Source organism: Silurus meridionalis, chromosome 9 (assembly GCF_014805685.1).
Source record: "Silurus meridionalis isolate SWU-2019-XX chromosome 9, ASM1480568v1, whole genome shotgun sequence".
Classification (NCBI taxonomy): Eukaryota; Metazoa; Chordata; class Actinopteri; order Siluriformes; family Siluridae; genus Silurus; species Silurus meridionalis.
The window spans coordinates 16,708,002-16,731,396 of NC_060892.1; the positions used below are offsets into that span (position 1 = coordinate 16,708,002).

At 39.1% G+C, this 23,395-nt stretch overlaps 1 protein-coding gene across 6 annotated transcripts in view; it reads left to right on the forward strand.

Annotated features, from left to right (window-relative positions):
* The window catches only part of sox6 (SRY-box transcription factor 6), a 167,811-nt gene that overhangs the window by 22,097 nt on the left and 122,319 nt on the right, over positions 1-23,395 (forward strand). For 4 of the 6 annotated variants that reach the window (XM_046857350.1, XM_046857351.1, XM_046857349.1 and 1 more), the window contains exons 3-4: positions 6,823-6,893; positions 19,190-19,240. In XM_046857350.1, the coding sequence (XP_046713306.1) occupies positions 19,197-19,240 (44 nt within the window). In that variant the 5' untranslated portion in view covers positions 6,823-6,893; positions 19,190-19,196. The remainder of the gene's footprint in view (positions 1-6,822; positions 6,894-19,189; positions 19,241-23,395) is intronic. The other 2 variants (XM_046857353.1, XM_046857354.1) reach the window with 1 other exon arrangement.

Below are 23,395 nucleotides of genomic sequence, written 5' to 3' on the forward strand. Positions count from 1 at the left end.
CTTGAATAAATGTGTGTTTTGTTGAAGGTTTTAATTTCACCTCTTTCACGTTTATTTATAGATTTATAGATTATTACACGTGTGTGTGTGTGTGTGTGTGTGTGTGTATGAATATATGTATGTATGTATGTATGTATGCATGTATGTATGTATATGTTACTGATAGTGTGTGTGTGTGTGTGTGTGTGTGTGTGTGTGTGTGTGTGTGTGTGTGTGTGTGCAGGCCTGTGTGAATGTGCATGCGTGTATTGGTGTGGAGCTCATGGCCAAGCCTGTCGTCTCCTGCTGCTCAGGGCTCCAGGTCCTTTTGTCCTGCAGCACTCAGCACGTCTGCCTCCTCAGGAGAGCGACGACTTTCACCAGTGCGGCCACACAAAAGCCCTTCTTTCCTTTGAGGTGTTAAAAACTTCCATTTATGCATTCCCTGGACAAAAAGCCCCGAGCCCATTTTCGAGGCCAGTGGCAACACAGGCGGACATTGTGGCCACGCTTCTCCGGCACTCATTTCACAGCTTCTAAAAAACCAGTATGTGGTGAACAGGATTTCAGCGGCTAAAACGCCCCTCGAGAGAGAGTGTGGGCGATAAGAGAGTAGGAGAGTGAGAGAGCGACAGAACGCATGATTGTGACTCCAGGGGCGCAATCGGTCTTCTCGAGCTCTTCGTTCCATGTTCTACCAAAACTAAATATCTCAATGATATGGTGGATTTTTATTTATTTGGAGCATTTTTGGCATAGCTTGACCTTGGCAGCATCCAGGCTGTGTGAGAAATAACAAGCACTGTGTGGCATGTTGTTCTAAGAAAACCATAAATGACAAGGTGTAACTGTTACCATGTTGAACTTCATAAGTATGCTATTACACAAAGTACTGTACGACAGCTGTTATACATTTTGTCTCACTATACAAGATTGTAATAGCTTTTTTCCATTTATAATGTATTTACGTGATATAATGTTACACAATGTCTTTAAACAATTATTGTTCTTACTTACTTTATTGCAACTACACACAATAGATTTATTACTAGGTTCTTTTTGCTTTCTCTGTGTTGAATAAGACAAAAAAATCTCAGTTTGTTAAAAAAAACACAAATTATTTGCATTATTTTCTTATAAATACTAGTTATTTTTATAACAATTGGCACCCTTGACATTAAATGTCTCATCACAACGAAAATAAAGTATTGCCAAAATATATATCAAAACCAACCAACTAATTATTAGCGATCACAGCAGCTGATACAGACATGTTTAGTTAATACTAGACTCGTACTACTTTTGTTAGGACGTTCTACCCCTCCTTCTGTCCTCCTCCTCTTCCTCCTCCTCCTCCTAAACCTCCTCTCCGATAGCTTTATCTCCTCGCTCGATAATTAAGTCGCCTTGCCACTAGGGAACCATGTTTCCTTTTCGGAAGAAGTGCAGGCGCGAGTTGCTTTTTGTCCGGCTGGAGATTGAATTTGACAATGGGGTCCGTGCCGAATGACAGGCACGGAGCTTTTTCAAGCGAGAACCCCCACCTTCATCCTCTCCGCTTCCCATCCAATCCTCCCATCCCGAATGACAGCTTAGCCTGTGTTGCTGGTCTAAGGCCTCCTGCTTCATTTTCCCCCATTTCCCCCCTTTTTTCCGGCCCCGGTTCTGGCCCTGCTGTTGGTGGAGAGATAACCTGGCCTCCACTAGGTACATGAGCGACCTGCTGATGGGAGAGATTGTCTCTTTTGTCCCAATAACTGCCTTTGCTAAATCTCCTCTTTAACATGTTGTGGACTAAGAAGAGCGCAGAGATGGGAATAGTGTATAGAGGTAATGTGTTTTTTTTTCCATTGGTTCAGAGGCTTGAATAAAGCTTTTGGTGATGGGGTGCAATTTAAAATGTTCCATGTCATGTCACGGAGCGCAATAGGAGATGACCAGTGAGTTTAACCGCTTCGGTTTGCAGGTTTAGTCTGTTAAAAGCTCACCTTGGAGGAGGTTTAAAAGCATACTGCTGTACAGGAGTTTTCTCTAAAACAAGCTGTGTAAGAGGGAAGAGTGTTCTCAGAGTGTGTGTTTGTGTGTGATTATTTTTGTGATTATGTTTGTACATTAATAAAAAAGTTACGTTCTGATTGTTGTCACCTTATGGACAAACACACCAGGCAGTATTAAATCAGTTTCTACTTTTTGCTGTGTGTTATTTTCTCATACCATCCGCAAGTTTTTTGTTCCTGTTATTCCACACCAATTTACAAACCATTCAGTCTGCAAATCAGGTGACTTCCCATTTTAATGTAGTAGCTATAAACAGTCATTCCTTCACCTGTCACCTCCTCTCTCTCTCTCTCTCTCTCTCTCTCTCTCTCTATCTCGCTCTCTCTCTCTATCTCACGTTTCGTTGAGACCGCTGTTTATATCATGAGTTAATGCACTGTGCATTGTGTGTGTGTCCATTGGCTTTTGGCCTTAGCAGTCATTTTGTGTTGTGTTTTGTGTTGTAGTGTTGTGTTAAGTAAAGACACGTTAAACTGGTGTGGAGGAGCAATAAAATAAATGTTTTAATTGAAACATATTACGTTGTTCATTCTGAGAACAGAGCACTGTGTGTAACTCTATGTCTGTCTGTCTGTCTGTCTGTCTGTCTGTCTGTCTGTCTTTCTTTATCTCTTTATTTTTATGTTTTATTGTGTGTCTGTTTATACTTTCTTTCTCTATCTGCCCATCTTTGTCTTCTATCAATCTTTCTCCATATTTTTCTGCTTCCCTCTATCTGTGCCTTTCTTTGTCTCTGTATGTGTCTATATCTTATTGATATATTTTTGTCCCTCTATCTCATCTGTCTGCATTTCTCTTTATCTTCTCCCTTTGTGCTTATTTTTTCACTTTGTTTCTTTCTCTTTCTCTATATATCTCACATTCTCTGTCTCTCTGCTTTCACTATCTATCTATCTATCTATCTATCTATCTATCTATCTATCTATCTATCTATCTATCTATCTATCTATCTATCTATCTATCTGTCTGTCTGTCTGTCTGTCTGTCTGTCTGTCTGTCTGTCTGTCTGTCTGTCTGTCACTTTGCAGTTCTCTTCTCTTCTCTTCTCTTCTCTTCTCTTCTCTTCTCTTCTCTTCTCTTCTCTTCTCTTCTCTTCTTTTCTCTTACTCTGTTTTGAGGAGCACACATTTTAAGAAAGAGAGAGAGAGAGCGAGAGAGAGCGAGAGAGAGCGGAAGAGTAAAGCGTGAGTTCACTGCAGGCATAATTACAGACACAATGTTTCAGTAATAAAACAGTTGGGAAACTAATAAAAGCGACTTGGAGCTGATTGTAATTCTCTGTAGTGAAATTCGTGATCACGCAATTAGTGAAGGGGTTTGATTGAGGAAAGTCTTGCTGCTTGCACACACACACACACACACACACACACACACACACACACACACACACACACACTCACAAAACACACTCTGTCCCACTGACTGCGCTCCTCACATGCCTATTGCAATATTATTGTTATTTATTATTATTTTTGCGATAATAAAAAAGATAATTTTTTTATCTGGATCAGTCTTTTGCTTAAATTAATTGCATGTATAAAAATGCCAGCGTTTACGTCGTTCCTCTTCCTCTCATTCCTCATCATTTCTCTCAATTACCATCACATTTTAAATTCAAATTCGTGTTAATTTTTTACCCCCTGCAATTAAAACAGGACAGTCTTTATTAAAGCTCACCAGGAACGAGGAATATATAATGTGACTGAAGGAGAGAACCGTTTATGGAATTAGCACTCCTGTCAAGGGCTAACCCGTACGCGCACACACACACACACACACACACACACACACACACACACACACACACACACACACACACACACACACACACAAACAGTGCAGGAGAGGTGAGACAGTGTGGGGACACACACAGGGCTATGGCGCACCCCTCTGAGAGCTCCAAACAGCCTGGCAGCTCTGAGGTGTGATTTCGATGACAACAGCTTTCCATTCGCGCACACACACACACACACACACACACACACACACACACACACACACACATCACTCTCTTTCACCCTCAAGAGAACCTTCTCGGATCCTTTGTAGGAATAAACCGTGAAAAGTTTTTTAGCTTTTATGCAGCAGCAGTTTGTCTTTTTCTCACTTTCACTCTATTTCTCTCTGTTTCTCTGTATACGTCCCTAGCTTTTTCCCACTGACTCTCTTTGTCTCTCTTATTCTGCCTTCCTCTCTTTATCTTTCTGCATGTCTTTTCCTCCCTTTCTGTCTGTTTTTGTCACTTCATTATTTCAAAAGTTTTTGGAGAGGGCCCTTGTTCCTTCACCCTCCTGCTAAAGTCTCTTATTCTCTCTTGTGCACTTAATCTCTTACACACTCTCTCTCTCTCTGCCAGCCTGTCTTTCTTTCATCTTATGTTAGTTTTTCTTTATCCATCTTATGTATTTATCTATCATACACACACGTGACAAGTGAAAACATCTCCTTACACATTATTTCACCACATCATTATATATAGTTATATATAGGGGCGTGTATAGTTTTATATATATATATATATATATATATATATATATATATATATATATATATATATATATATATATATATATATTTTATAATAATAAAAAATTCAGTTATTATAAGCATCCAGCACATACAATTGCAGTGAACAAACAGTTACTATGGAAACTATATCGCTAAGAATCACCAGCCTCTGACCAATCAGAACACAGGATTGAAGATCCGTAGGTGGTGTGAATAGGGTGTGTCATTTCTATAAACCCCCACACATACTTAAACAGACTTGTGAGTTCGCTATATGGACGAAAGTATAAAGACGCCTGACTTTTAAAGCCATTCATGGTTCTTTCTCAAACTGTTACCACAAAGTTGGAGTCACAAAAAATGTATAGGATTTCTTTCGATGTGCTAGCATAAAACTTCCCCTTCACTTGAGCTAGGAGACATGACAATGTCTCTGTGCACAAATCCAGCTCCTGGAAGACATTGTTTAAATTGGTTTGAGTGGAAGCTCTTGAGTGGCCTGCTATAGAGCTCTGACCCCAACCCCACTGAATACTTTTGGAATGAAATGGAACATTGAATGCACCCCAGGCCCTCAACCTTATATATATTTATGTGTAATAATTGTGAAACGTTTATTGAAATTTTTTATAATGTTGTACACATTGGATGAATGCTCAAAAATCTCCACGATCACACTTCAAAATCTAGTGGAACATCTTCCCAGAAAAGTGGAGATTATTATTACAGTTATGGCAATTACATGTGGAATAGGATGCTCAAAAGGCAGAAATGTTACGGTATGGTGTCCACAAAATTTGTCCATATAGCCTATGTAGAGAACATATCTAACGGGTTATTCTGTGGTTCTCGTACACTCTGTGTGAACAGTCCTCTGGCTTGGTCGCTTAATGCTGTTTTTTCTCCTCTCGCCGGAGACAGAGGGAGCACAAATTGCAGGCGGATCAATTAGCTGTGACCTTAAACCCCTGTGTCCTTGTTTAATTGGCGGTGCCGAGGCAGGCTAATTGTATAAATCAGCTGGTAATGAGATCCCTGCTTGTTGTGAAAAACAGAATAATGCGAAGAAATGAACATCAATGAGCTTTGTGCACTTCTTCCTCCCCAACACCCCCCCCCCACACACACACACAGACAATTTTTCCCTCTTTCATTTCATCTCTTTTTTTTTCTCACGTCGCAATTTAAAAAAATGGAAAAGTCCAAAGTTTTTGCTGAAATAAGAGCTAAATGCTGAGCACATCTACATTAAAGAAAGAGTGTGTTTGTTGGCATTTTCCCTTGTGGCCTCTTTCTCACACTCACACACTCTCTCTCTTTCTCTCTCTCTCTCTCTCTCTCTCTCTCTCTCTCTCTCTCTCTCGCTCTCGCTCTCTTTCCTTCTCTCTCTCTTCCTCTCTGTCTCACGCTCTCTCATTCGGAGAGCCGTGCTCGAGCTGATCTGAGGCCGAGAGCAAAATAAATCATTAGCGCTGCGCAGTGCAAGAGAGGGTCGAGCGAGAGATTGAATAAAACAAGCACTTTATATGAAAGGCATTTATTAGTAGAATCAAACAGCGCAGGACGGATTAATGAGGTATCAGAGACGCCGACTCTAAACATTGTCTCGAGTTGAGTTCCTCAGAGGAACATCGAAAGAGAGAGAGAGAGAGAGAGAGAGAGAGAGAAACACTGAAAGGCTGTTTACTTCAACTGCTAATGTGTGTAGCCAAATCTCTCTCTCTCTCTCTCTCTCTCTCTCTCTCTCTCTCTCTCTCTCTCTCTCTTCTCTCTCACTTCAGTTTTTAATTTTCAATTTTTTAGTTCTGAATGTGTCTCTCTGTTTCATTTATATCTTTCTTTCTTCATTCTATTTATATTTCTATCTGTCTCTCTTTCTTTTTTATTTCTTTTTATCTCTCCCATTTTTTCAGTCATTTTCTTTCTCTCTTTGCTTTTCTGTCTCGCTCTTTTCTTTTTTGCCAGTCTTTATGTCTATCTCTCTTTTCCTTTTTGCCCCTTTCACCCTCTCTCTATCTTTTTCTGTTTCTCCCTCTCTGTATCGCTTTGTGTCATCCTCTCTTTAACTGTCACTCTCTCTATCTTTGTACTTTGTTCTGTCTCACTCTATGTATTGCTTTTTTGTCCGTACTTTTCTTTCTGTCTGTCTTGCTTTAATCTTTATCTCCTTTTCTCTGTCATTCTATCTTGCATTTTATTTGTCTCTCTCTCAGTGTCTCTTTTGCTTAGTTTTCACAGATGTAGTTACTCGTTCTTTTCTTCTTCCTCCCTCTCCAGGTCATTTTCATGAATTCAAAATTAACTAACAAGTGATTTCTGGGAGCTGGGGATAAAGTTGCACTGTTTACGTGAGTACATGCTGGAATTTTTAATTTTTTTTTCTAAAGTTTAGACTCATGTTGCTCTTCTCTCTCTCTCTCTCTCTCTCTCTCTCTCTCTCTCTCTCTCTCTCTCTCTCTCTTTCACTCTGTTTTTTTTTTTTACAAGTGTCTTTTGCCTACTTTCCTGAAATGCTTATTTATTTTACAACATAAAACAGATTTCCAAGATGTAAAAATTAAGAAATGAAATAATTATGCAACTTAACACGCAGTGACATAAAATGCGGTTATTTTTAATTTTTATATTTAATTTAAATTTTTTACACACTCATGCAAGTGAGATATTAACTAAGATCATTTGATGAGGTGGAATTTTTTAAAAGGTTCTTAAGGAACAACACACACACAGAGACACACAGAGACACACTCACACAGAGACACACACACACACACACATCTCTCTCTCTCTCTCTCTCTCTCTCTCTCTATCTCTATCTATCTATCTATCTATCTATCTATCTATCTATCTATCTATCTATCTCTCTCTCTCTCTCTCTCTCTCTCTCTCTCTCTCTCTCTTTCACTCCCACACACACACACACACACACACACACACACACACACACACACACACCTCCATGTGTACATATAGAGTGAATCTATTCTCCATGCTAATGTGTGCTGTGTTATTGGTAGTCCTTGGCTGCCAGTTGCACTCAATAAGAGCATTCAGAGCAATGAAGAAAGAGCTCCATTTAAAGACACACGTCAGAAAACAGCAGAAATATATGGCCGCGGCACAGTGCAGTGCAGTCTAGCCCAGCGCACTGCCACAATATGGCATTTTTTTTAAACGTCTCCTCTTTTCCCAGCGCTGTAATAAAGATCATATCTGGCAAAGTGTTGCTTCTGGGTAATGTTAGGCAAACACGCTCCCCCCCCAAAAGTTAAGTTCACATTAATCTTTTTTCAAATGTCAAGTCGGATATGAGCCACAGGACGGACTCATATAATATTAACGTGAAGGAGCAAAAAAAAAAGAAATAACAGCCCGGTGTTAATTAGTCCGGTGAGAATGACATATCCCACCTTAAAGTTCACGGCCATTCGGTAAAGCTGGGGCTTTATCCCTGTGATTTCAAGTCAAACACCTCATTCGGCCTGGGTTTTTTTCTAGTAAGTAGCATGTTAAGTCCGCTCTGAATGGCTGCCAGTGTGCAGATAGAGAGAGAGAAAGAGAGAGAGAGAGAGAGAGAGAGAGAGAGAGAGAGGGATTGTGGAATAACAAAAGGACCTGGAGTGATTAGCACCTTCATGTCCCAGGTTTGTCACATAGGGGGGCAAAAAGGGACGGTCCACCTTCAATTAATCTAACAGTGCATCTCAAATTGCAGCATCACTTTCCGTAAATGAAGATATCCCGTGTCAGGATATCACTGCCATTTCCATTATTCTGCCACTCAGGCTTTTCTACATGGTTTGAAAGGGAATTTTTAAAAGGATATTAGTGAGTTGCTCCTTGGCGAGTGCATCTCATTACGACCGGCTCGCTATGCGGCGTTTGTGCTGAGCTGGACTGTACGTGTAGGATGCTGTTACATGTTCTAGAGTATTAAAGCATGCTGGGAGGGCAACTAACACCATGCAGCAGCTGCGGGCCACGCCGAGAGCCTTGTACACAGATATTAGAGTTGATAACTTGCAGGGTCAGCAAGTGTCTATTTTTGGGCATGAAGAGCTGATTGTTGAGCCGAATAAAGGTGAAAGAGCCATTGGTGTAGAACAGCAAACATCAGCCCTTCAACCTGGAGTGTGTCCAGGAATGGGCTAACACTGTGAGCCTTGTAGTATAGGCTCTGTGTGTGCATGCATGTGTGTGTGTGTTTTTAGTGAATATGCGCAACACATATTTTTTTTAACCTGCTCAATCAAATTACAGATTTACCCCCAAAACAAACCCACCTCTGTTATGTCCTGTATGCTAGCTTAAAAAAAAATCACTACTGTGCGTGAGTGTGTGCGTGTTAAATATTGGACTGTGGTTCAAACTTCGACCAAGCAAAGGGATTCAGTAGATTTAACTACGCGTAAAAAATACTTCCTTAGCAGATTCTCTTTTGGGCCAATCACGTATGTTTGGAGAAAGGTTTTTAGAAAAAGAAAGCAAAAAAGGTCAAATATGGAGATGCGACGTGAAACACCTCAGATACGCCCAGCACTTAGCTAGCATTTAGGAAGGACTGGACTGAGTGCTAGCACTTTTATGAGTGCCAAGTTTACTCCTAATCCACCTTTCTGTCCGAGATGCATATCATTACAGGTTAGAAATTCGAATAACGAAGTATAAATCACAGTTTAGTTGCATGGCCAATAACTTTTATAACAAAAGTACACTCCAAAGCTAGCGGTTCATCTACTGTATACATACATATATGTATATACTATACGGATACAATATATGTTTATGGTCCTGATCAGTAAATGTGTTCATCCTCATCAGCAGTCTGGCTAATTGAATGGCGATTAGCTGTAACACAATGCCAAAAGCATCATTTTAAACCTGCCAGTAAGCATTAGAGCACTTTGCTCGTTGTCTAGACTCGACTCTCACTCTTGTCTACATCGTTTTAGATTTTTTTCTAACGTGCCCTCCCCGGATTCTCCACACGCTACCATCAACGAGGCCTTGTGCGCTCATTAATCTAAATTCTTTTGCAACTTTAATCTGCATGTTTAATTAATCACAAAAACAAGGTGGTGAGTAATTTGGGCAAACGTGTGGCTTGTTTGTGCCTGCCGTTTAATCACTCCTGTGTGAACTCATTTGGAAACACCTGAGGATGCAGGCAGGAGCCCACCATCACCATCAAGCACCCCTTGCTTTACACCCCCCTTCTTCTGCTTCCTCAATAGGCAGAATACACTCTTTGTCAGCGCGTGCCATTCATCTAATAAAGCTTTCCGGAGCGTTCCGTCATTTCGCATTTAGCCTGTCTCAGCTCTGATGTCTCTGTGGAGCCGGAGGTCTCCAGGAATAATTTTGTGCTAGGAAAGGAAAAAAATTAAATAAACAGCTCAACAGGCAGCATAATGAAAATGAATAACCTTTGGGTGGTTATTTTCTCATCCATTATCTGTGCGTTCCCTGGTTACAGTTCTCCACTAACCCTCACCTCCATTATTGTCAGAGACGATGTTCAATTGGGGTCAGTGTTTTAATCTCATCAGGAAAATTCTCCTGCTCTGCATTCTCTTCTCCCGCAGGAACGACTCGAGAGCATTTAATCAGTGGGAATTGAGAGTAAGATTTAATTGCTGGAAGTTGAATTATTGTAACGCAAGATGGAACGTATTGGGATGACAAGCTTGGTGAAGTGTTTTAAACTCTGGTTAGTTTTCTGCTATCATTAGTTACCTTCATACAGTAACTTTGCTACCCTGTGTTATGCAATGCTTAGTCTTTTGTTACACCTTTAAAACAATTTGTGTTAAATTATTACACAATGCTGATTTTTTTGTTGTATTTAAATTTGATATATTGTCAAATTCATAATATGGTTGCCACTATACACATTACAATGCGCAGTAGAATGCTTTTAATGACAGGTCTGTACATTTTGTTACATTGAAAACATGCCCAAAACCTTTGTGTTACATTGTTATAAAATGTCTTAGGTTATAATAAGACTTTTGTTACATAGGTACACACTAAAATCTTTTCTCAAATTGTAATAGAACATGTTTACACAACAAATGTCTTTTGTTACATTGTTATGAGTTTTGATACATTCATTCATACAGTCATTTGCTGCATCATTATGATTCTTTTCTTACATGGAAACCGGACGAAAAGTTCTTGTTACATAGTCATAAGAATTTAGTTACATTTCTTTGTGCTGAAACATCCTTTGATTTAAGAGTCTTTTGGTACATTATTCCAAGAATTGGTATAAAATTGTTATACAATGTTTTTTATTTTCATTTTTTATAATTTGCTATACATTTTGTAACAATGTAACAAAAGGCTGTGTGAAATGGTACATTGTTGCACAAGTCAGCGTCTTTCTTTGTCATACCTCTACATGATGAAGTGTTTGCTGATAAGCAATTTTAATGCACAGTGTTTTTTCATCACTCTTTAACTTCAGGCTAAAAGGTCTGGATTTGATTCCTAAGCAGCCATTAATTACATGCCACTTGACATTTTCTCCCGTCCTCTCTCACTCTTCAGTGCATTTATGTCTTAGAAACAGGTCATCACAGCCCTGGCCAAGATTTATACTCTATATGGCTTTTTTGATACTACAATATGGTTTATTTGACTCTCTGAAAAGCAAAACGTAATACAGACAGTGGCGTTCTTTCCTTTTTTTTTCATAACCCTAGAAAAGAAGAAAAAAAAGCAAAGTTTCACCTATTAGCTTTACGGCGGCTAAGAGCAGCAAAGAACATGTCATTAATCACCAGGCTTCCACAGCTGGGAAGCGTAATGCATAACTAAAAGTCCTGTAAAATGAATTAATGATTTCAACCATGAACTTTTCTCCCAAAACGCCATGAATCCTCCGGAGCTGATAATGCGCGCACTGCCGCTCCCCAGCCCCGGGGGTGTGAAGAAACCCGTGTTATTTCGAGAGTTTGCGAGTTAATTGATTCGCAAATTATTTAAAGTTTGCAGGGCTTGGGGGAGTGCTTGGGTCTAATGAAGCCCATTCCCAACGAGGAGGAAAAAAACTTTGTCGTCTTTCTGTCTTTTCTTCAACGAGACTGAATTGTAATAAGCTAACAAGCTTAATGAAAGACATACAGAGGCCCTGTTTCTTTTTTTATTCTCCTTTCTCCTGTCCTCCCCCACAAAGCCTTGTCTCGGGGCCTTGAAACCTCTCGTTGTAGGATGGATCTCGGATGAAGGCGGTGTTCACACTGCGAATCCCGGCCGATTGTTCGGACTGAATGCCTGTGCTGCTTTCGTATTGTGTCACTTCACCGAGGACAACCTTGGATAAGTTTCTCGCTCGGGAGAAAACAGAGAAGACCAGTTAATTGTTTTTTTTTTTCTTTCAACACTTCCAACCCGACCAATGTACGCATCCACATACAGACACTCTCGCCGTGAATAACATGCGCTTTATAATATAATATAATGTAATATAATGCAATATAATAAAAACATTTAGCAAAGGGTGTGCGCACACAAAGCGATGATTTTTATCAATGTTTTTTTAAATCGCGATGCATTTCGCAACGCGTCCGCTGGCCTTGATTGCGTTCAGTTTCACAAAAGCATAATATACACTATTTCAAAAATAAAAAAATAAGTAAAAAAGGTAGCAGACTCTATTATGATTGTTTGCGCTCTCGTTTTATTTTATTTTTTTTCTTTCTTGACGAACAAAGACGCCATTCTGTAAACATAGCTTTTCATGTAAAACCGCTTTTGCACCACATTTATTATATACAGAGAGGAAAAAGAGAAAGGAAATGTACATGTTCAAGAACAATTCTAGGATTTATGGAAAGAAGTGTTCTGATTTCAAGCTGCTGTTGTGATATGAGGGTTTTTGCTAAAAAAATCTTGCCCTTGAGTTGCAAGATGTGAAAAAATAGATATTATAGTTGAAGATTAATATATATATATATATATATATATATATATATATATATATATATATATATATATATATATTCTTATTTTATTCTATAATCTTATTTTTCTTATTTTTATTTTAATAATACAAAACACAAATACATCTTCTTTGCTCAGCTGGTGAGGTTGTGAGGCGAAGCGTACAGTGCGTAACCCGCTAAGTGGCTGCCGTGTCTCCGGGCTAATATCAAGGAGCCCCGCTAATCCGAGCCCCATTAGCGAACGCTGTCATTCAGACACATGGTGTCGAGCTGATTTAAATAAAACCAAATGAAGATAGTTGTTTCTGCTCCCCTGGCTTCACTCATTGCCATAAACATATGCTCCGTGCCCCGCTTCTTTCCATCTTATTTATGACTTTAATTTGTTGTGTGTATGTGTGTGTGTGTGTGTGTGTGTGTGTGTGTGTGTGTGTGTGTGTGTGTATGTGTGTGGAGGAGAGAAGGAGGAGGAAGGAGGGGTGGATGCGAGGAGGTTGTGGCTGCACTGGAAATCAAATTTAATACAATTCTCCCAGGGACCCTGTCATATAATAACATGGTAATTTCTGTGTATCCTTTTGAAAAATGAGGAAATTAATTCTTCCTGACATGTTCTAATTATTCCGATGTGAACGGGCGAATCCTCTCTCTCTCTCCCACTCTCCCTCTCTCTTTTACACACACATACACACACCGACTAGTTCCTGTCCCTCCCTTAGCTGCTTCGTAAGTGTGTGTGTGTGTGTGTGTGTGTGTGTGTGTGTGTGTGTGTGTGTGTGTGTGTGTGTGTGCTGTGATGACGAGCGTCTAGGTGCTAATGCTGACCAGCAGTGCGATTAATTTGAGACACGAGCACACACCTTTCAACACACCTTCCTAATGTCGTACAAATTAATTCACTACATGTGTGGCTTTGGGGCTTGGAGGTGAGACGGGATACGGGACATATTAGTGAAGGTGTGTGTGGGTGTGTTTTTCTGGAGTTCTTCATAGACACTTCTTCCTGGAGATATTCATATCTAGTCCGCTTTTGGATTGTATAGTGATTTATTTTACACACTCCTTCTTTCTCTCTCTTTCCCTCTCTCTCTTTCTTCTCTCTCACTCTTCCCCCATGTATGATATCCCAGCTCTGTCAAAAGCCTTTCACACCGCCCCTCGCTCAGTGTCTCCGAGCTGAAATGCTAATTTAATTAGTCTGTCATCAGTCACTTTTAAATACAGCGTTTTAGCTTCTAAAGGAATCTGATTTCTGGTCTCAGAAGGGCAGTACAGCTGGTTCTTGTCCTTTACGCATGTTCCCTCTAGTACTAAACATAGCCCCAAAAACACACACACGCACACACACACACACACACACGCACACGCACACACACAGGTTATTCATGTCCCCATCCAAGCACGAGGTGAGGGATTGCCTTGACACAGCAGATGGAAATTAGTTCTCCACCTTAGTCTCGAGGTAATAGCGCATGTGCTAACGCTCAGGTGCTACAGTGAAAAAATTCGCACGTTTAACCTGCTACAGAGTCGCACCTGACAAATTACTGCTTACAGACAAAAGTCTGCACTCATATTAAAGCTAGTGATATGAGAATTATTCATAAAAATGTCCCACGAAGATTACATTGAAAGCAATACAGAAAAAAGAGATTTCTAAATCTTATCGAGGATTAGATTCACGTGTGTCCTCACATCTGTTGTTACATTGTAACATAGTACAATGTTAGTTGCTTGTTATGATGTACAATGTCTTTTTTTTTTTTTTTACATTGATCCACACCACTACATTGTTATATACTTTGTTACACACCACCACATGCTTTATTACTTTGTAACATGCCATTACATCTTTTATAGCATTGGTACACATACTACATCTACTGTTACATTGTTACATTGTTACACAATACTACATCATATTACAAGATGTTACAGGAATTCTGCGATATTATACAATCCTTTTGTTATTACAGTGTTACACTGTTAGGACTTGTTTGTTACAGTGCTAGACATTACACAGTTACACATGTCCTTTGTTACCTTTGTATAGGATAAGGCATTTTAATTACTTAATTACTGTAATTATTTTTACAAGAATAGTGTTACAGCCTTTTTCTTAGATGGTTACATTTCACAGTGTTTTGTTTCATTGTTAATAGGAAGTCCTTATATAAATATAATGGTTACATTGGTACAAGAATATATCAGTGTTTTTGTGGACCTGCTTCTCATTGCTAAATATAATCTAAGACTAGTCGTGTGTTTGTGTGTATGTTTGTGTGTGTGTGTGTGTGTGTGTGTGTTTGTGTGTGTGTGCATGCTCTTGTCAGAACTGATTATCCTCCTGCATTTCCCCATCAATCTCTCTACACGAGACTTCCTCCATTGCAGTCATTGATTAATTAATCGTGTGAAATGAAAACACCCGCAGGTATGTGTCTGTGTGACACAGTGTTGGGGCAAATGCTCTGGGTTGAAGCCAGTTAAAGTGCAAAACAAATGAACCATAATTAAAAAAAAGGTATTTAAAACAAATATTACATTATACTTAAATCTATAGATCTATGATGTACCGTGGAACCAGGAATTGGCACCCTAAAAAATAGAGCTAGTGTGTTTTTTCTAAGTATGTGTTTACACTATTCGGTGAACTGAAATGGTTGAGCTGCGCATTTGGACGGTTTCAGGCATGGTGTGCTTAGAATGTGCTCTCTTAACATTTAGCCATTTTTCATCTCTTGGTGAGCATCATCTTTTATGGAGTTTGTCGGCATTGCTAAATGTGAATGTAAAACGAAAACGGTTTGGTCATTTATAAAATTCATCAGCTTTCTTAAATGGTGGCCATTGTGTATAAGTTCAGGTGTTTCATTAGTATCTGTCTATTGAGGCATCTGAAACATCCAGGTGTAAAAGGGCATTTGTGAAATGTTTCTTTTTTGTTTTCGGTCCAATTATGAATGGTGTCTGCATACTCAGTGCCCGATTGGGCAGAAAGTCAACCAACAGGAATGCCACAAGGCTCTTGAGGAGACAACTCACAGAGGTGTGATTGATTTGTGGTGCGTATTTTCCTCATATGCATGTGCATGTGTGTTTGTATTGGAGAACAGAGAAGGGACCTTTGCATAGGAGAAGAGATGAGACATTATATAATGGGTGGATAGGCTCTCACATCTCTCTCTCACACATCTTTCCCTCACACATCTCTTTCTTTCTCTCTCTCTGAGGGGGTGTCGGCTAGCGCTGCACAGATGATCTACCATCTCCTCACCACATCTCCACACCCTTTGGTTTCTCCAGCATCTTGACTCTCAAACAAACCAGTCATCATGGTGGTGGAAGATCTGATGCGCCTGATTTGACTCACAGACATTTTTAAAAACCTCACTTCCCCTCCTTGTTATATTAAAAGCAGCAGACGGGAGATTCTTAGTGCCAAGTGATGGATGTGTTTTTTTTTTTTTTTATATCTAGTGGCCATCAAACATCTACTGAGTGTTGAATGAAGAGAATCTCTCCATGGAAGCTGCAGGCAAAGCTTCATAACATGACAGAATCACTGGCTTCGCTGCTCGAGCCCACACACCCTGCATGAGTTCGTTTCAAAGTTTTAAAATATGAGAGCGTGCTGTGTGTGTGTGTGTTGGGAAGATGGCAGAGCATCCAGAAGCCGTGTTAATAGCGAGAGCTTGTCGTCCATATGGTATTGCTTTAATGGACCACATTTGCTGCAGATGGCGGGAGCCTCAGCGTTTGGACACAGGCAGCTCTTGGCAGATTCTCGATGAGGGAAAAAAAAGCTAAAAAAAAAAAAGAAAACCAAAACGAAAGAGCAAGAGAGAGGTAGAGAGAGGAAGAAAGAGAGAGAGAGAGAGGCAGTGCGGCACTCGTCTTTTAACGCTAATGTTGATCCACCTCTTTTTTCTCATTCAGCGAATCATTGCCCTTGAAAGGAGGCCTGTTCTAAATTTAAGACTTGCTTCTCTATTCTACTGTAGTCTCTCTCTCCTTCTCCTTTTCTCTCTTTTTAAATTTTTTTTCTTACATGTTGGGAGAAGAGCAAATACATTGTAGCTCAGTCACTTTTTCCTCAGCTCAGCGTCCAAAACCGCACCTAACTTTCTGTGCACAGCTCTCTTACTCTTCTCTTCGTTGCAATATGACTTTACGCCAGAGAAAGAGAGAAAGAGCGAGTGATGGAGAGAGAGTTCAAGATGAAAAATGCAAAAAGTATCAGTGATTCGAGAGAAGTGAGTGAATGGTCCTTGAAATAGTGCAGGAGCAATAAAAGTTTAGTTTTATGTGGTGTTTGAACAGAAAATGTGTTGCATTGAAGTAGGACAGGATGTTGGAGATATGCTTTAATGTTCAAAAGACACAGGAGATGGGGAAACTAGGCTCACTGAGGTAGGAGAATGGGACAATACCAAAGAAATGAGCATAACAAACAAGAGACTGCTCTGCCCTTATTAGATAACCTGACTAACAAACAGAGCTGCTTGTGTCCAAAAGTAAACAAACTTACTACACTAGGCTAAGCTAACCATATGTGGTAAAATGTGTGCACAATCTTACCTGCTCCTAAACAAAGTGAGTTTTTTTTAGACAGAAGATAAAACAAAGGCCAATAATAGGAAACCAAGGTGCAACATGGCAGCCAAGAGAGACTGACACAAAGGCTTTAGTGTGCTGCATATTATTTATCAGTATAAATGACAGAGGGCAGGGCAGGAGCTAGAGATAAAAACCGCGAAAAGGAAGCAGAGACAAAAGGAAAACAGTGACTCCTGCACTCTCAGATGCAGTTGATGTAGTGTTTTATTCCCCTTTTACCTCAGCAATATGCCAGTTACAGTTTACTTTTTATCTATTTTATTCACTGTTATGGAATGTCCATCCTGAAAATTTGTCACCAGAGATTTCTATCAATGTTAAATAGACATTTCTTTAAATTTTGATGATTCTTCATGTCTGTTGTGAACAAGCTGTTGTAATGGAAATGAGAACGTAACATAAAGTAGGTGCCACTGACAAAAACGTTTAAAGAGTGTGAGAAAGCTTGAGGTGTTTGTGTGTGTCTAACAGTGCCGAGGAGACACGCTTGATTGGATTGGTTGCGATTTGACTGTTGTTTTCTCGCTGTGTCATTACTGTGGCAACTTCTTATTCATCTTAAGCACATTCTCTTCATATTCTCTTCGTCTCCTTCTTTTTTTTCTACTCATTTCTTAAACACCTGATTGTGAGAAAAGTCCCAACCCCGATTTGTGGATTTGTCAGTGGAGCAAAAGAAACTGTATCCCTTTCTCAGTCTTTCCATTCTCTCACATGGTGAAAGAGAAAAGAGCGAAAGAGAAAAGGGGAGGAGGAGTGACACAGGCTAAATAACACCAATCTCACTGTGGCCTGAAGGATTTAGGAAGAAGTGCAGCATTTGGGCATCTTTCTGCTTCGATGAGTCTCAGTTATGATGAAGGTGGCAGTAAGAGAGAAAAAGAGAGAGAGAGAGAGAAAGAGAGAGAGGTAATGACCTGAGACAAATTGTTAATTGTTAACTAACAAGACAATTATTTAATTGTTTTTATGACATTATTCACATTAATAGCGGTAAAAAAAAAGAAATTTCAGTAAAGGAAAAACTAAAAACAAGAGGGAAAAACACAAAAGTGAATGTTTTAGTAAAAAAAATAATACATAAATTATTTTGCTGAGGGTTGCAGGAAATAAAAAAAAGGATAAATAAATAAACACCTACACCACAGAAATAAAATTCTAGGTATATAGCACATTCAATGCCATATAATAATAAAAATAATAATAAAAACAATAATAATAATAACAATAATAATAATAATAATAATAATAATAACAATAATAATAATAATAATTGCTATTAGTGCTATTATTATTATAATTAGATAGAATATCAATAATAAGAACATGAAGCAGAAGAATAATTTTTTTTATAGGTTAGGTTCTTGTTAGAACTCTCTGCAAAGGTCAACACACTGTTGTAGTGTTCTTTATAAAACTGTGAAGGCTTCTCAAGACTTTTTCTTATTTCTTGCTCCAGTCCTGATGTATGTATATATAAAGAGCAATAACAGAGGCTAATGGAGAACATCTGGCTTCAATTTCCAAACACGTGCTCTTACATTTGCGGTGCAAGAGGCTGCTGAGCGAGTGTGTGTATGAGTGTGTGTGTGTGTATGAGTGTGTGTGTGTGTGTGTGTGTGTGTGTGTGGTGACATCATGACTATATCCCTGCATGCCTGGATGGCGGATACGCTATTGGGTTGGCACGGTGTTGGCACTGTGTTGGCACAGCGATGCCGCGGCTAAGGCCCTTGTGGTTGGGCTCTCAGAAGCCCAAAATCCACAAAGGCCCAGTCACACATGGCCGGCATCTGCAGCACTGCTGTTCTGCTCTTTAGCGGAGAATGTAGGGAGGGAACCGGGGCGCTATACGATAACATATCATCAGCTTGAGGCTGGAAAACCATACGCACTAATGACAAATGGCTGCTTTTCAGACTTGTGGAAACCAAGCTTTGTTCTTTCCTGGAAGATTAAAAAAAAAAAAAGGAGTAGTTCTTTCTTACTTTATTTTTTTTTGTCTTGTCGTTGTGTGCCAATTTCTTTGTGCTAAAAAAGTTACAATGGCTCTCTGTGTATTTCTCCTGCCACAGAACCCAAATGCTGAACATGGAGGGCTTTCTGCGTAGCAGCTTTTTACTGAGGTCAGTTGCTTTAGTTTTTTCGTATAGGGTGGGTTTAAAAACACTCATTTGTATCTGTATCTGTCTTTCCATCTAGTAGTAACACCTAGCATTTTAGCTGTTGAGCAGGAGTGCGTATGTGTGTGTGTGTGTGTGTGTGTGTGTGTGCATGCTCACGATGCTGCCTCGGTAAGTCAGTCCAACTGAAAGCATGTGTGTCCCGCCCCCTCCCTTCAGCCCCGAGAACGAAAGACTTTTCGTTTCGTTGCTCCCTCTTTCTGCATGCACGTGTCTCTTAGATCCCCCCTCTCTCTTTGATTATTTTTCACCACTTCCTGTTGTGTGTTTGTGCAACAACCACAAGAGTCAAAACCAGTTATGACTTTTTTTTTACCCCCCTACCTCGTACCTCCACCACCACCTCCTCCACCACCTTCCTGTGATTCTAATTAAGAATTTGTGCTTGTCATTATACAGAGGAAGTAAATAAGAGAGCGAGCGTGTAGGCCATCGGGCTGTTTGTGCACCGAGCACCTTCCCCCTGTCTCGAATTTGCGAGTAGCAGCCCTAATTAGCGATCTCTCATTAAAAGCAGTGACAGCGTCTGCCTTTCAAAGCTGTTGTCAGCCAAACTTTACTAAAGCTAATGAATCCCCTTTGATTTCTTTTTCAAAAGGTCATTTATTTGATTAAATTAACAGCATATATTTTCTGTTTCTCTCTCTTTTTCTCTCTCTCTCTGTATATGCAATTTGCTGGAATACACATAGATGGAGAAAAACATGATGCTATGATGAATGTGACTTAAATTTCAAGGACTTTTCCTGTTGTTTTCATAAAAGACATACGAGATCGTATGTTTTTTAGAACATCAAATTTAGATCAACAAATTGTTAATTTTAGACTCAAATGATACATTTAAATATGTTTATTTATTCTTTTAAAAATTATTTTTACCTTGCCAAATTCACTTCTGTGTGGTTTTGAAATCAATATGGTGTTCATATAGACAGAGCAAAGCACATAGTTTCATTTTTAGACCCTTAAATTGATAGCCATCTGTTTGTCTGTCATTTTAAACTATTAGAACTAATCGTATGGGAGAGTTTTTTTTTAATGGGGGAGCAAGAACATGTTTACACCTTCACCTTCATTGAGAATGACAGGACTCATGAATATGCATGATTATGCAAAATTCAGAAATATCTTGCCTTCTTAAAATAGCCTGACATGAGCTAACTCAGCTAAGTGAGATTGTTGTCATTTTATTTACAAATGCATTTATAACTACGAATCCTATTTTTCTTGATATAACGTCACCATACAAACTGCGATCTTTTTGTCTCATTGGCCGAGTTTGCTAGTCAGAAATTGTAGCATGCTGCAAAACATCATGACCTCATTTCAAACGTAAACAGTGTACATAATATTAGCGGAATTGCATCAAGTTTCAAAACTTTAGAAGCAATGTTAAATAGAATGACAGTCACATTTTGATGTTTATTATAAGATTAGGAGCAAGTGCATGCTACACCTTTATCTGGATGAAGTGTTCAGAGGGACACCTGTTGAAAAGATGGCTGTAGAAGACCTCACACTTGCTAGGTTTGTTACTGCTCTCTCCAGGGTTTGATCCCACTTATCAGGTTAGCGTTTTCTATTGAATATCACTGATGCTCTCTTAGTATCTATAAGGGTTTCCTTTGGGTTCTCCGGTTTCCCTGACTTCTCAAAAAGACATGTAGTTGAAAAAAATCACTCTATGGACCAGCACCTTGTGAACTCCTCATTATTTCATTCAACATCTTTCTAAGTCCTCTTCCTTGGTCAGTTTTCCATCCTCTGAAGTGTATTTTATTTGGAGTGTAATGCTTCCCTAGAATTTAACTTTAATCCTCACGTGTTTGTTAGTTGTTTTTTTTAATTCCCTGACAAAAAGTCACACAGAGCATTTTAAGGAGGTGTGATATCAAGAGTATTAAAGGAATCAAACTCACTTTGAGATTGATCTTCTGCTTGGCCTGTAGCTTGGTGTCCCTGATCCTTTTTCTTTTAACTGTTGAAAAGTAAACGCTTAAAGCTATTAAAAATGTTATTTATTTATTTATTTGTATTATTATTATTTATTTTTTTATTGTTGAATTCAAAGTTCTGGAATCCTGCAAATCCTGCAAAAAAAAAATCAGCTCCTGGTTTTCTTTGCACATTTATTTCATAACTCTCTCTTTGTGCTTTTTCCCCAAAGTGAGGTAAAGTATTCTGTTTGTTTTGAACTTCACGCTGTACTGACTCTAACGGCCATGAAGTGTTCGAAGTGCTACGTGTTTTTATTCTCCTTGGATGAATTACTCCCTAGCAACTACTCCGGCAAATAAAACCCTGTGGCATGTCTCATTTATCTGCTGAGAAAAGGTGTGTTACAAAAGAAAATGATCGGCCCTGTGGCTACACACACTTGCAGAGATGTCTCTAACAGTCACCGTACTAATCCCACAAGAAGAGACCCTCCTCCTCCTTGTCCTCCTCCTCCTCCTCTGCCTCCTCTACCCTGTCATTATTTGATGTAATGAAAGGAGGAAGTGTGTAACAGTGAGATTGTTAATTAATTTGGTCGAACAAGATGAAGATAAATGAAGCTCCACCAAAGGTGTATGAAGCAAAAGGGGGCTGGCTTAACATTCTTTCTTTTTTCTGTTGTTCCCTCGTTCCTCATAGCCTGGATGAGACTCACAGAATCTCCCACATAAAACAACAACAACAACAAAAAAAAAAAACACACACTCAAAATATATGCTCTTGTTTAAATTCAACACTTTAGTAATACCTTGATGACTAACTGTTACGGGATTCGTTTTTCTGCTCTATCAAGACAGTATAAGTGTCTTCTTACTGTAGTCTCTGTATATTCTATAATGACACACACACACACACACACACCTTCTATTATCACAAACTGATTGTTTTATGCTTCATTATAAGCACTTAAGGGCTTATTATTAGGTCACATGTTCTGTTACTATGTTTATGGTAAAAAAAAAATTACTGTTTCTCTGGCCCTTACATGCCCTTCTTAACCTGGTTCATAGTTTATTGTTTTATACCAAAGCAAAAAAGTCTTCTTTTTTAACCATGTACGACATGAAATGTTCCCGTTTTCAGTCAGTCTATCAGGAGTAATTTGTATAGTAGATCAAATATGATCCAGCCTTTCCTGACTTGTGCACAATTTTGTATGAATTTGGAGGTGACTGCACACAGTGGTGGACAAAGTACACAAAGCATGTACTTCAGTAAAAGTGCTCCCTATAAACTTTCAATAGAATAAAAGTACAAAAGTATTTCCCTTCAAATGTACTTAAATGTCCAAGAACTATGATTTATTATGTCTGTAATGTTTCTATTATCATTTTTATCAAAGACTCTTTTCTAATCAACTCAATTTATGTGAAAAGACTCTATTGCTACTCTAGCACAATCTATTAATAGAATAATATTAATGAGTCAAACACTGATTGATATATAATGAATTATCATGAGCTAAAAACCTTCTTTTCATCGACTTAAAAAAAATCATGCAAAAAAGGCCACGGGTGCTGTGGCAAGTTACAGTCAGGAGTTTCTTCCATCATTTATTACTCTCTAAATGTTCTGCCCACTGGAAACCCTGAAGTCTGAGGTGACGTCACCCAACCCTCGCCCCTCCTTTCTGAGTGTATGAATGAGGGAACTTCTCCGGGCGGTGGGTGCACACTCCGAGTCCCGGTCAGGTTCATTGACCGTGACATGATATAATAATTGACTCGACCGTGCAAATGAGCGGTAAAAAAAAAGTAAAGTAAAGTAAAACTCTCCCCAAAAAGAAATAATTGAGTAAAGAACAGATACGAGAAAAAATACTTAAGTGCAATAATCAATTACATTTACTTAGTTAGTGTCCAGCACTGACTGCACAGTCCGAATAGGGCAAAAGACACTCTTTGCATCTGGTTTTTTTCTGCTCAATTGGATTTTTTTTTCAGTGAACCTGTGGTCCTATAGGAATATTTTTTTAACATGATGTTACATGGTGTGATTGGAAAACAATGCATCAGATTCTTCGGTGCTTTAAGTTTTATTTAAAGCTTTCCAGGCTTTACATGCTTCATGGTTCCTGATTACTTCCAAAGTAAAAAGAAA